The sequence below is a fragment of the Orbicella faveolata genome, unplaced genomic scaffold, assembly GCF_042242905.1.
Source record: "Orbicella faveolata isolate gen_17 unplaced genomic scaffold, um_ofav_v1 contig_26, whole genome shotgun sequence".
NCBI lineage: Eukaryota > Metazoa > Cnidaria > Anthozoa > Scleractinia > Merulinidae > Orbicella > Orbicella faveolata.
Genome location: NW_028301554.1, coordinates 20,901,400 through 20,915,981, shown reverse-complemented (window position 1 = coordinate 20,915,981; position 14,582 = coordinate 20,901,400). Strand labels below are relative to the sequence as shown.

At 43.1% G+C, this 14,582-nt stretch overlaps 1 protein-coding gene across 5 annotated transcripts; it reads left to right on the top strand.

Annotated features, from left to right (window-relative positions):
* The first annotated feature begins 326 nt into the window (after positions 1-326).
* On the top strand, positions 327-13,536 carry LOC110069596 (SCO-spondin-like). 5 transcript variants are annotated; one of them, XM_089296273.1, is made up of 18 exons: positions 328-681; positions 2,162-2,519; positions 3,207-3,377; positions 3,874-4,044; positions 5,568-5,774; positions 6,569-6,739; positions 7,110-7,280; positions 7,643-7,813; positions 8,540-8,710; positions 8,896-9,066; positions 9,269-9,439; positions 9,567-9,737; positions 10,231-10,401; positions 10,685-10,855; positions 11,383-11,553; positions 11,779-11,949; positions 12,102-12,275; positions 13,007-13,536. In XM_089296273.1, exons 2-18 carry the CDS (start codon positions 2,186-2,188, stop codon positions 13,282-13,284), a joined length of 3,216 nt encoding a protein of 1,071 aa, XP_089152399.1. In that variant the 5' UTR covers positions 328-681; positions 2,162-2,185; the 3' UTR covers positions 13,285-13,536. The 5 variants fall into 5 exon arrangements, with proteins under 5 accessions (XP_089152401.1, XP_089152399.1, XP_089152400.1 ...); XM_089296275.1 differs by lacking the exon at positions 9,567-9,737 and having other exon boundaries at positions 327-681; XM_089296274.1 differs by lacking the exon at positions 10,685-10,855 and having other exon boundaries at positions 329-681.
* The last annotated feature ends 1,046 nt before the right edge of the window (positions 13,537-14,582 follow it).

The window sequence follows — 14,582 nt, the reverse complement described above, 5'->3', positions numbered from 1 at the left end:
TTTCCCGGGAGGTTTTCTTTGTTCCGGATGGTAGAACTCTTTACACATGCATGTAGACTACTTCGCAGCCGTCGTTTTTGAAACGCAAAGAAGGAAAGCAAGAGAAACGTCCAGTTACCTCGCGATTCTATTCGCGCGTTCAGTGGTAAAAGAGAAATACAAGAAAATAGAAGGCTTTGAACAGTCTAGAACTCCATCTCCTGTTGCAATAATCGGATATTCGCAGGCTTAATTAGTTCCTATTATTATGTCGGTTACGCCTTTCCGGTTTTTGCGTAATCGCCGTCACATGGCGCAAACGTAAACAATATAGTACGTGACGATCGAGTACAGCATGGAGGGTTGTGTGGACTGTGTTTTTTAGTGATTGTGAAATCCTCACAAAGTAGTCAGGTGTATTTGAGATAAACTACTTCTTTCTCAAGGGGTGAGTTTACTTCCTTCGTCGACGTATGGAAATTGTGGAATCTCAAGGGAATCTGAAAAAGCTGAATGCCGCTGAAAGGAAGTGATTGCTATTCAAATTCCTTGCATGTCACGTCATTAGCAAGTGGTTATTACAGCCCGTTCATTTAATCTCAGTTGACACAAAGCTGCAGAGATTGAGAAGGAAAGCGAGAGGTAGAATCCCTTCAACGTTTTACGCCAGTTTGAGGAGTCCCAGGAATCCATCGTAAAGAGGTAAGCTACCTTGGAGGAAAGGGAAGGTTATGATAGAATGAGTACGTAAGACACAATGTCATGTTTCGTATCTCTGCACTTTGTGTCTGAAGATGCTGCTTCACTGCATGCTGTGTGTCCATGATGTTGTTTGATGTCCAAACTTTGTATGGATTAGCTGCTTCCTTGTTTCGAACCGGTCATTATAATCGTAAAAAAAAATACGCAGACAGTGATAACAGATTTTCTACTGCTTTACTCCTGTAGTTTTTGTTTCTTTGCGGTGTGGACGACTCGTGGACCAACAGGTCTAAATTGTCTCTCAAATTTGCCCCAACGAACGAGTTGCAAAAATAAGGTAAACGAAAGAAGGCATACTGTGTTGATATTCCGCAATACTTTCATGGGATTGATGTTTGGGGTTACCACAAATTGTCTGATACTTCTCGCTTCTCTTCATTAGTATCTGCTTTACGTTTCCCCTGGCGTCTTTCAGACAGTGAACTCGCATACATGCAGTGAAACATGCAATACAGCTCACTTTGAAACAAAATACCTTACTCTCTTGTAGTTCAATAGTTAACTACATATTTTTTACCCAGTACAGCATTTTGCCATCATTTCAGTTATACCCCCACTTTCCCCGTAAAAGATACTAGAGATCGCGTGTCAATTCTTGTCGGGTATAGGGCATCGTTTTCCAGGGCTGTTAAAGGACACTGCCCTGCATTATTTCGTCAGAGCATTAACTATATTTCTCATTGTTGAGACTATTTCAATTACTATTAAGAATAATAATAGTATAGCTCTGTAAATTATAGTTGACCACATTTCTAATAAGATATCTACAAATTCAAGCTTTTTTTTTTTGCTTTTCCATGGGCTCCTCTGTCACTCATATTGCAAGAATCAGCTTAAATGTAAAATAAAAAAAATTAAAACAATTTATTCAAGTTGAAGCTGGCAGAGCTAAAATGATGACTAAGTACGCTTGCTGTTCGGTACACGAAATGCATCCAGCATAGCAAGATGAAGGCGTTTAAGTGAATTGCTGAAGGAACAAGAAGCTACGACGGACTTTGACATCAGAACCTATGTGCATGCGTACCGCCTTATTATAATATGCCTTTTGAGGCTTCTGTGTACATATATAGTGGTCTAGACAATTATTTTTCGGTTTCAATCAATCGAGGAAAAAATGTCTTTCGTTTTGAATTGTTGAAGTGTTCATCAGTGGGGATGATGTAGTGCCCCTAACAGACGTTTACGTTAGTCTTGTTTTGTGGCAAAAGTTGTTTTCTGAGGTTTATTGCCCCGAAAGGTAATCTTATTTTTGTGGCTTTAAGTTAAAGAGAACTTTGAATTCCTCTCATCTTTGAAAGATGGACTAATTCCGCAGTCTTAATTAAAGTTAACCAGACCTTAGTCATGTAGGAACGTCCAATTTGCTTCCTTCCTGGGTCCTTTCGCGAAGTGATTTGTTTTAATTTTTCTTTTTTAGTAGTTTAACGTGAACTTTGAGACAATGTCAAGACTGCTTTGGTCTTTTCTGTTCCTCGCCGTTATCATGGTGGTGGACCGAACAGAAGGGTGGAGGAGGCGACGAAGACGAAGGTGCCCAGTAACAAATTGCGCTGTCGATAACTGGTCCACGTGGAGTCCTTGCACCCAGCCCTGCGGTACTGGAGGGACACAGAGGCGTCAACGGAAAGTGATCCGAGGAGCGACATGCGGTGGATCCTGTTCGTTTGCACTCGTGGATAGCCAACCTTGTAATTTGGGATGCTCTAATGGCGGAACTCCGCTTCCTGGAAGATGTAACTGTAAAACTGGATACAGCGGAAAGTGCTGCACTGGGGGTAAATATGACGTATATCTCGTTTTAATCTTCGTTCATTCGTTGGTTCCTAAACTTCGTTAGTTAAGTTCTTTCTTAAGTTCATCCGTTCCCTAGTGCCTAAGCTCGTTCCTTAAGGTTTGATTTTCATTTGATCGCTACGATCGCTGCGATCGGCGACCTTAAGAGCAGGAATGGAGGAACGGCGAAATGATGGAACGGCGAAAAATCAGCCGAAATCTTAAAAGACGGAATGACGGAACGACAAAAAGTTGTTGAGTGAATTAGTGTTTATTAATTTCGTCCATTTCCAAGTTCGTTCTTTCCTACCTTCTTCCGTTTCGAAGTTGGTGCGTTGCCGAGTTCCAAAGTTCCCTCGTTCCTCAGGGACCTCAGGGACCGCGGAGACCATTTTTAAGTCGTAAGGCTAAAACCTCTGTCCAATGCAAACAAGCACTAGCAATCACTGTTCCTCCGTTTTAGTACTTTCAAGTAGTACAACTCATGCATTGTCCATGACATCTGGAGCCCTTAGAGTTCAACCCAAGCAAAAAAGTGATAGGACAGCCACTCCCCTTCAGTGTTCCCTGTTCCATAAGTTCATTCTTTCTTGCTTTCATTTGTTGCTAAGTTCCTTCGGTCCTTCGGCTTCCCTGCGGTTTTCTCGCGTGTGCATTTATTATTATCATTTTCTTTCTTTCTGTTTTAGTGGATGGAGGTTGGTCTACTTGGAGTTCATGGAACACATGTAGTAAAAACTGTGGAACTGGTCAACAAGAACGCAGACGAAGCTGTACAAAACCGTCGCCTAGCAACGGTGGTAAAACTTGCGTTGGATCATCCCGAGACGATCGAGCGTGCAACACGCGCAACTGTCCAGGTGACGACCTAAGGAGTCAAACATCTTTGTTTTGAGAAACAATTTTGTTTGTCTTTTTTTTGTTGGTCTCGAGTGCTTAAGGATATCTGTGAGCCGGGGCCTGTTAACTTCACTTCGTTGTAATACGTACCGTCTCAATCAATAGTATCTGCGGCAATAGATGCTAAATAATTATTGACCTCGCTGTTTCGTAAAAGCGCGCTTCCAAAGGCACAAACTTGATCAGTGAGCAGTTAGAAAACCGATGATTTTTTTTTTCTCTCTCTTTTCAAATACCGCATGTGATAGTTATTTTTTTTTCGATCTCGTTTTCTTCTTCTGGGTAAGGTCTACTTCACTTTTTCTCCCAGCTGATTTTTTTTAGTTCCTTCCCTGTTGTTTTCCTTTTTTTCCTGTACCCACCGCCGTTGTTGTCTATTTTCTTGCCTTCTTTTAAAGTCTACTCTTCACTTTTGCTCGAAGTTGATTAACTTTTTGTTTTGTGGTTACAATACAGTACACGGTGGTTGGTCAAGTTGGAGTGAATGGAGTTCATGCACTCAGTCCTGTGATACCGGTTCTCAAGAACGTTCTCGAACCTGTACCAGTCCCCCTCCACGTTATGGCGGGAACTTTTGCCTTGGAAACCCGCGGGAAAAACAACTGTGCAACAAGGAGTCATGCCCTGGTAAGAAACGAATTGTTTGTCGTCCATTACTTCTTCTTTGTTAATTTCTTTAAGATTTGTTTTCTGTTAATATCCATCGGAAAGGTTTGTATTACTAGATCCGGCTTAGTTAATCATGAAATTAGAGAAATGGATCTTTAAAGTTCTAATTTTAACGATTCCCTTGAAATTTTCAAATCTCTCAGCATTTTTGAGGGCAGGAGGGGCGGGAAGAGATTTCGTTTTCGGAGTTTGCTATAGAGTTTGGTTTCCGCTATTTGTATTATTTCACTCGGCTAGTGACCGGAAATAGCATGTTCTAGTTCCTGTCCAAGTCTCACTGATGTCTCTCGTTGGGTCTGTTTTTGTGCTTCTATGATGTCACAGGGTCAACTTTAATCCACACCAAAAATGTCTGTTTAGACTTTTCTGGCTAAACAAACCTTTGCAGTTTGACCTTAGTGAATTCTGAGATATAAGGCAGCATTATGCCGCCACACTTTCGCGAATTATCAAAAAAGGAACGGCGTGTAACGACGAGTAATGCATCAGTCAATTCCAGCAGTGCCCATCCCCCCCCCCACCCCCCGGGCTAACCCCCAGGCATTAGCTTTTTTTAAAAAAAATTGGCAAATTCCTCGGGGTGGGGACACATAAGCTGTCTAAATGCCCCGGGGTGGGGACGAAGAAAGAGGGCAAATGCCCCGCCCCCGGGATCGTCGCATTCCAACACCTCCACAGTTTTTTAATTAATCAGTGAATAAAACGGTCAACTGTTCAGTATTTTATTGTAACAGTAAGACTTCAAAGACAACAGTACGCGTTAGTTGATTCTGATTATATTTATTTCTTTATATTTGTTTTTAACAGTCAAAATTGCTAGAGGATAGCTGGGATTGCGGCGGACGTGTCCCCAGCCGCGAGCGATGATAGGCGCCTGTATTCGCAGGCTACTTTTTCTGTGAAGAATCAAGACATTTTAAATGATGATGCATTGCATTTTAAGCTCGCGGGATCTGTCTTGAAGATCGCATCATTTGATTTCGCAAACCTTAAGTATTTTAACTCCACTTTCATGAATTTAAAAAATGCTAGGCTAGTTTTGAATGCGAAATGCGAAATAGTCGAGTTCATGTCACTGATTGCTTTGTGATAAACAAAATATAGTTCACCTTGTCGCTTATATTTATATGCTTACAAGTAATGAAGAAATATCTAACATTGAGAAAACATTGTTCGACAAACGCCTCGTCTTTCCCGATGAACTCATCCATGGTACTTTCCAAAACACGTGTGTCGAATGCCCGGGGTTCGCCCCGGGGTACGCAAATGCCCAGCCCCCGGGCCGCGATAAAATTGCGGGTGCCCCACCCCCGGGACTGACAACGTGAGCAAATGCCCCGCGGTTGCCCGGGGGGGGCATGGGCACTGCTGGAATTGACTGATGCATATAAGCATGGAAACGGTCTTAAAATCCGCCGTATTCTTCGTGTTGTTTTTCACGGAGACGATTGCTCCTATATGTGACCGCGACTCTCAAATAGCAGCTGGAAACGATCCCGATCCATGGAATGAAGATCGGCGCTGGGACACTGATCAGGATTACATGACTTACTACTGTGTTTGGAAAAGTTGGGGCAGTTGGAGCGGTTGTTTTTTTGGAAAAAAGACACGTTATCGCGTAGAGGAGGATGACGTGAACAACTGTCGATGTGACATAGGATTTCAAACGCATTCGTGTAGGACTTTTGGTAAGTCTCCGAAATTTGGTGTTCTCCTTTCGGCTGTCCCTCAGTGGGCCCGTGTCCACTAAGTAAACAATGAATCAGGCCTGGAAAAATTGCTCACGAAATGCGAGTGTTCGGCAGCTCACAATTGTGCCAACTTGAGTTGTTCATTTTCACAGAGCAGCTTGATGGCCCTGTGTTGGGAGAGGGTGTTGTTTATTACTGTTTGATAAGTACTGATATGGCAGGCACAATGCGACAGCAAAGTGTAATCTTCAATCTTTAATTTATATGTGTCATACTGAGCACATCGACGTTGTTAGGAAGTGTCCGAAGAATTTCTTTTTTGTGCTGTAAAGCATAATCGTATTAATCTACAAATCGTTGTGTGACTTTTTTTGCTTTTCGGCTTCCGCGATGTCACTGGGTCAACTTTAATCTACATATATAGGTGTCTTCTGTTGTAAATCTCGCCCTATTTGACACTGTAGTATCCAGTTTCACTCTGACCTTGGTGTAACTTTCTTCGTAACAGTTCATGTTCGGCTCCGTCGCAAGAATGCCTTCGTGGACATTGTGAAGTACTTGTGAAGTAATTGTGAAGTTTCCCAGCCTCTCTTTGCTCTTCCCTTCTGACAACCTGCCCTACTCTGTTTGGCAACACATTGCCCGCTCGTTTTATTTTATACATGCAGATGATTATTCAATTTTCCATGCTAGTTATATCCTCCCGTCATCTTTCCAACAAACTAGCTTCTTCCAGACCCTCCCTTACATGTCCTTTCAGCTTATTTCTGTTTACTTTTGTTACAATACAGTACACGGTGGTTGGTCAAGTTGGAGTGGATGGACAACATGCACTCAGTCCTGTGGAACCGGTTCTCAAGAACGTTCTCGAACCTGTACCAGTCCCCCTCCACGTTATGGCGGGAGATCATGCATAGGAGCAGCGCGGCAAACACAAACGTGCAACAAGCAGGCGTGCCCTGGTAAGAGGTGAAAAATGTAGTGTAACATCTTCTAACGCCTGCACAGCCCTGGGTCCTTTCCTACTTTCCATGCGCAGGTTTTTGTTTTTTATTCCACCTCGATCGGAAAAGCTGTGAGCTGCTGTTGAGTGTTTTATCTCGTTTGGCGCACGCTCGCTACTAATTGAACAAATCTCCCTTGCAAGTTTTGTCATTGAACTACATGTGTCGGCGACTCTCGTTCTTGACATAATCATGATCAGTGATCTGCTAATCGAGAATGGGGTGGCAACTTTGCCGTGAAACGTAACAGAAAGACAGACAGACAGACAGACAAGCAAACAAGTGCCTCCACTTGTTTGTCGTTACTCATTGCTCTTTCACTCTGTAGTTCACGGCGGCTGGTCAGGTTGGGGTGTTTGGTCAAGCTGCAGCAAGTCGTGCGATGTTGGGATACAAGGAAGATCACGGAGCTGCACGAATCCACGACCTCGAAATGGCGGGAAATCTTGTCCAGGAGCGGCCAATGAACAACGCGTGTGTAACACGCACTCATGTCCGGGTAAGGAAAAAAAACACAATTTTCCTGTCACGTGAAAAGAGCTCAATATGGTTGAAAACCTAACCTTATTATATGTCTTGTGCTTTCGGAGAAATGCGATTGTAAATCTTATGTGACACGAAGTTAAGAAAGTTTAAAGCGAGAGTCGATTATCGTGTACTTTCGTTTACTCCCACCCGCTGGTTAGTCAAGCTGGTCTGTGGTAAAACCATGAAGCGTTATTTGAAGCGATGGAGTAGAAATTCTTACTTGTACTTGCACAAATCCTGCTCCTAAACATGGCGGAAGATCTTGCCCTGGAGCTAGCTACTCAGTTTCCTCGTCGCAGAAAACTAATTTTCATCTCGTATTTTAATTTACAGTTGACGGTGGTTGGTCAAGTTGGAGTGGGTGGACTTCATGCACGAAAACTTGTGGATCTGGTTCACGACAACGTTCTCGAAGCTGTACGCGACCGCGTCCTCGTTATGGTGGGAAATCTTGCCCTGGAAGTGGGTTGGAAAGACAAGTGTGCAACAGGAAACCTTGCCCGGGTAAGAAATGAAACGTTTCGTGGAATTACAGTTTAGTGTTTCAACTATTCCTACCTTTAAGAACAATACATCAGCAAAATACCTATTTTTGTTATGGAATATATAGTTGATAATGGACTACTCTTCCTTTTTAAGAAGACAGGAAAACTTAAGTAAAGGTCGGGCCCTTCTATCATTGACCTTTTTGTAGCGGAACGCTTTAAAATTACAAAATTATCAAAATGTAAATTCTCTTTGCTCGCGCCATCATTACGTCAACAGCTCGTGCTAGTACTGTGTTTCTATCGAGTTTTAGTATAAATCTACTAGCGTTCTATCACGACTGGCGTTCTCTGATTGGCTACGCTACTCACTATCTACTCTGTAATAGATAGTGAGTAGCGTAGCAGTGTGCCCTTGTTAACTAAATGACGGCCGCTTCTTGCCGTGAGTGTCTGTGAAGAGGATTTAGATTAAGTTTTGAACGACTTCTAGATTTATACTAAAACAATTAGGTTATTCGCTCTCGATGTCTATCGCGTGATGGTTTACGAGGGCGCACCCCGAGTCAGCTATCACGCGATAGAAATCGAGAGCGAATAATCTAATTGTTTAATAGAAACACGATTTTTAACCAATCAGCGCGCGTATTTTCTTAGGACTGTTTTCTAATAGAATATATAGAGATGAGAGCGTTAACAAGATTTTTGAGACAAGCACTTGTGAATTTTCTTTCCCGTTGAACAGTTCACGGTGGTTGGACAAGTTGGAGTGCATGGAATTCCTGCAATAAACCCTGTGGAACCGGTTTTCAAGAACGTTCCCGGAGCTGCACGAGCCCAGCGCCAAGTAATGGCGGGAAACCTTGCGAAGGAGCTGCGCGGGAAAATAATGAATGTAATACGCATGCGTGTCCAGGTAAGACGAGTAAGAACATCATGTTGACATAGATGTTGCCACAATCAGGGACGGAGTCCCCGATTATGGCTCCTGATGTTGGTCGATAGGACGTCATCTATTAGCAACTCTCAAGCAGTCTTCACTGAGCATGCTGCAAAGTAACACCTCTTTTGACCATTTTTTATCCTTTCTTCATTACTTAGTTGATGGCGGTTGGTCAAGCTGGTCTGTGTCGACACCCTGTAGCGTTACTTGCGGGAGTGGGGTAGAAATCCTTTCTCGTACTTGCACAAATCCCGCACCTAAACATGGCGGAAGGTCTTGCCCTGGGGCGGGGCGAAAGGAGCAGGCATGTAGCAAGAACCCTTGCCCAAGTAAGTACTGTGAAAAAATTACAATTCGACTTTGCCTTTCCACGCCCCCCCCCCCCCCCCGGCGCCCCCGCCATCATTTTAGTGTTGTGTTTATATGTGTGGCTTACAATGGCTAGGGTTAGGGTCATTTCGAATCAGTCTTTTTCACTAACGACCATGTTAGATGAATGTCAATTGACATCGGTCTTTCTGTGTTACATAGTTCATGGCGGATGGTCAAGCTGGTCTGTGTCGACACCATGCAGCGTTACATGTGGTAGTGGAGTGGAAATTCTTTCTCGTAGTTGCACGAATCCCGCGCCTAAATATGGCGGACGATCTTGCCAAGGAGATGCCCAGAAACAACAAGCGTGCACAAAGAAACCCTGTCCAAGTAAGTACTTTGTGTTCACTCTGCTATGTGTGTTATTCTTGGGCTTTGGGATTGAATAGCAATATTGAGGACTATGCAACACTGAAAACACTCCAAATAACGTCTTGATCCTCTCTATATTACTCAGTTCATGGCGGATGGTCTAGCTGGTCTGTCGCAAAACCTTGCAGCGTATCTTGTGGCAGTGGAGTAGAAATCCATGCTCGCTCTTGCACAAAACCTGCGCAAAAACATGGCGGAAAACCTTGCCATGGAGACGCACAGAAACAACAGGCGTGTACAGAGAACCCTTGTCCAAGTATGTACAGCTTGTTTAATATTGTCTTGATTTTTCTGTAAGAACTCACGCAAAACGTTCGTCAAGAAAGAGCTTTAGTCTTATGGCTGTCAACATGAGAAGCAGTTACAGAACGTTTTATTGTGGCTTCTCACGAGCCATGCAATATGGGAACACAAGGAAAATTCGTCAGAGCTCAAGGAAAACTGAGGAAGCTAGAATTACACGTATACCTGACTTGTAATGCATAGGTAGTTCTGTCTTGATGTTTAATCTACTGAATAATTTTCATAAAAATCATAGCAAATGTTAAAACCAAAACAAGCTGGATAAAATGTTGCGTCTACGAAATACTTCTTCGTACACCGCAGCATCCACTTGTCTTGAAGAGGAGTTAAATATACACTGTTTTGTGGCAAGCGCAAAAATAAAAACGCATCTAATTTGAAACGGAGTATGAATACAATAAGCATTGTGATTTTACTTCGTCTTGTTTTACTGCTGTATTTTATAGTCGACGGTGGTTGGTCAAGTTGGAGTGACTGGAAGCCCTGTAGTAAATCCTGTGGAACCGGTATTCAGGAACATTTTAGGAGCTGCAATCGACCTGCGCCCAGTTATGGCGGGAAATCTTGCGATGGAGAAGCGCGGGAAAGCCGTTGGTGTAATACACATTCATGCCCTGGTAAGTATAGAGTAGGCGAGTCGTTGAGGCATTTTTTTTTTTTCAGTCCTAAGAATTAAACTTTTGCCAGGAAGCTCTTCCTCTTCGTTTGTTTGGGGTGCTCAGGATTTCTAACTTCATAATTTCAGTTGAGGTCTGCAAGCTGCTGTTGCTGTTGCTGTTCTTGCAGAAAAAACTTGCAACCAGCTCAGCTCCCTTCAGTTTGTAGTCAAATAAATAGATTTGTCCCCTTCGGGGGTTCCGTATGTATTACTTTGGGTTCAACAAGTTGTCTCTGTTACAGTGGATGGCGGCTGGAGTGCTTGGAGCTTTTGGTCTCCTTGTGATAAACTCTGTGGTGGTGGCGTCAGAGAACGCATTCGTTCCTGTACAAACCCACCTCCCTTTAGTGGTGGGAAAGGCTGTGGCTCGCACTACCATGAGTCTAAGGAGTGTGCTGTAAATAAATGCCCAGGTTAGCACCTGTATTCTGCAGTCCTGTCATCTGTCTGTCCGTCTGTTCGTTCTTTCATCTGTCTGTCTGTCTGTCTGTCTGTCTGTCGTATCCGTCAGTCTGTCTGTCTCTGTCTGTTTCACGGTTTGAGTTTTGGTTCATCTCTCTGCACACATCAGTCAGTCCGTCTGTCTGATTGTCTGTCTGTCTGTCAATCTCTGTCATTTAGTCAGCTTCTGTCCGTTTGCCAACTTTTCTGTCTCATTGTCTGTCTCCCAGTCATTATCACGGTCTGTTTTTCGGTTTAGTGTTCTGTCTGTCTGTCTTTTTGTCGGTTATGTCATACTTACCTGGAAATCGCTGTTAATTTAAACATCTTTAATTAAATATTGGTAGCCACGCAGTACTGTCTCACTGTGAAGGTTGCAATTCACAATATGCAGGCAGCCGACTTCAACTACTAAGGAAAGCGATCTCTTGTACATATATCAAAATCAAACGAAAATTCTTATCAGCCTATAAAATATCTTCTTCCGGTATTTTTACAGTTGATGGTAGTTGGTCAAGCTGGAGCACATGGACGCCTTGTAATCAATCCTGCGGAACAGGTTTTCAGGAGCGTTCTCGGAGCTGCACCCAACCGGCTCCCAGACATGGCGGGAAAGAGTGCCACGGGGATCCGCGAGAAAGTCGTGAGTGCAACACGCACTCGTGCCCCGGTAAGAACAACTGCAGGCTAAGTTTTTGCAATTATATAGACTACCATTTTTATCCAGTCTACCAGGTAGCCATAGGAGCTAATGGTTGTTTGCTCTTTTGTTCCATCTTTTAAATGGAGAAGACAAGGATAGGTAGGCAATCAATCGTGTGTCTAGATTTCTCCGGCTTCGAGGATACTGTTTGTTAGGAGATCAGTACTTAAAAGTTAAAATTTTCGTTCGCAGTGGACGGCGGTTGGAGTGTCTGGGGTTCTTGGTCTAACTGTGGGAAAACTTGTGGTGGTGGCGTGATAGAACGCTTTCGTTCCTGTACAAACCCACCTCCCTTTAATGGTGGGAAAGGCTGTGGCTCAGACTATCATGAGTCAAAGGAGTGTGCTGTAAATAAATGCCCAGGTTAGTACTTTAACATGTCTTGTCCGTCATGTTATTTCTTCTGAAAGGTCTGTTGGTACGCCATTCACTTTAGTAACTTTTGCATCAAATTTAACACATATTTAAGAAAACCGAACTTCTCGCTGACATCAATTTTTTTTTACGTCACGCAGTCAACGGTGGTTGGTCTAAATGGGGCAACTGGACGGAATGCAGCGTGACATGTGGCGCTGGTATAATGTCACGCGAGCGGCACTGCGACAATCCTGCACCGGCCTACGGTGGAAGTCCTTGTGGAGGAAGACACAGGGATACAAAGTCGTGCGTCACTGGTGAAGTTTGTATAGGTAGGTGTTAAGTCCAGTCCGTGGTCTTTAAGTAACCTAAGACCATTTCTTTTTACTTTTTTTGGAGGGAGGGAGGCATAGGGGTAGAAAGTTGGGACGAAGGGAGGGAGGGAAGAATTAAAAACGTTTGGAAAGTCGGTTTTTGTTGTGGGAGGAAAACCAGAGAACTCAGATAAAAACCCTCGCAGCAAGAACGAGAACCAATTCAATAACAAAGAAAGAAAAGGAGGGAGCTTTGTGAACAAAACAGTAGGCTCTGTTGGGATTTGTAACCATGAATTCAAAGTCAGTGATGGTCCTAGGTTAGAATACATGTAACCTTCCTTGAGCAACCAGGCCGTGTTGTTTATTCAGCACTTTACGTGTAATGCAAGTCTATTAAATAATTATGTGAGGTGCGGTGGCCTCGTGGTTACTGTCCTGGACTCCAGATCCAGTGGTCCAGGTTTGAGCCCTGGCCGAGGACATCGTGTTGTGTTCTTGGGCAAGACACTTTACTCTCACAGCGCATCTCTCCATTCAGGTGTACAAATGGGTACGTCGAATTTAATGCTGAGGGTGACCATGCGATGGACGAGCACCCCATCCAAGGAAGGAATAAAAATACTCATAATCGCTTCATGCTACGCAAACTGGAGATAAGGGCCGGCTCTGATGGGCCACTTGGCTCGTATGCAGACTTAGCCTATCAAGTCGAAGTCACGTTTGTATTTTTTTTTTCTACCTTTCAGCTGGCATAGGCTGCTATGACAACTATCCTTCAGTTCTCCTAGACAGTTATACTGACGAGATCGACTGGTTCGCTCAGTTTGCCTCTCAAATGGAAAAGATTATAAAGAAATGTGCTCAGTTAGCAGCAAAGAAGCGGTACAGATACTTTGCAGTGGAAGGCTATGGAAATTGTTACGGAGCGCAAAATTCTCCATCTGGTGGAGGACCGAAGGCGACCCGGTGTAATTTCGGTGTCGGTCTGGACAATTACTACTATGTATATGAGGTTTTTCTGTAAATGTTGGATGACCGAATTGTCAATGGCTTATCAACGAAAAATAGTAAAATAATGTTTTACGAGTAAAAATATTTTAAGTATAATGTATGCAAGTCAACACAGCGGTCCACAAGGAGATCTCAACTAATAGAACTTATTTTCCTTCATTTTTCCTGTCAAAGTTTTTATTTTTGAGTATAGTTTTTGCTTCCTTTTTTTTCAAACCATTTTTTTCTAATTTATTGTAAAAGTAAATAAATATATCGAAGCGCAGATCATGATTGTGTTATGTACTATTTTCGTCTTTTGATGGTTCTGTTTTCCTGATATTCCTTCCTTTAGGGAAAGTGGTAAAAGATCTGGTATAATTTAGGGTTATTCCAAGGATTAAATTTGCCAGTGGTCACCTTAACGCCTAGATAGACTACACAGAGCAGAGAGGCACTGTGAGAGTGAAGTGTCTTTTTCCAGAACACAATGCAATAACCCCAGCCAGGGCTTGCACCAGGACCGCTCGATCTGGAGTGCAGTGTGCTAATTACCAGGTCACGGTTCCTCCCACAATGCACAGAGAGTGGCATTTTCGCCGAGTTCAAGGGCTATGCAAATCAGAATTTTCGAAGGCTTGATAGTGATAGTTATGCAACCAAAATGACTAGCGAATCGGTCAGCTTTACAAAATGAAACTTCCGCGCGCACCCACGACCATATTTTTCCGGGACGTGCGCTACTGGCCGGTGCCAAGACTTTCTGCCGCAGGATAAACGTCGGTATCCTGAAGATAGGATAGTGTTTTTATAGTTTGTGGCGAAGCAAAAAAGAAACATTTAAATCTCACGTGAACTTTTACGTCTTGTTATTATTGGTTACAGTTTTGAAATTAAGTTTAACTTGTTCAGCATGTATCAGTCAAATCGAACTCCCACAGCCCCTTGGCATTAGAGGTCATTAGACATTCTAAATTTTTAGTCGGCCAAATTTCCAGCCCCCCGGGCATTATTGGTGTTCAGGTGCCCCACCTTAGGGTCATACTGCGCGATCAAATGCCCGCACCTGAAAAGGAAAAATGACAAAAATATATTCTTTGAACGACCCCTTATAGCTTCGACTGTGCCAAGAATTATTCTTTTATATATTATTAGTTAAACCATAGAGTAAGCAAAATATTGACTTGACGTTTATAAGTGATCCTTTATAACATTAGCTTCAAACACTGTGCAAACCTCAAAAAGGCATACTGTCTGATCCAAAGTATACAGGGAACTTCAAAATAGCGTCAATTTGCAAAATGTGAATATTCAGTCCGTACTGCAGTCCAC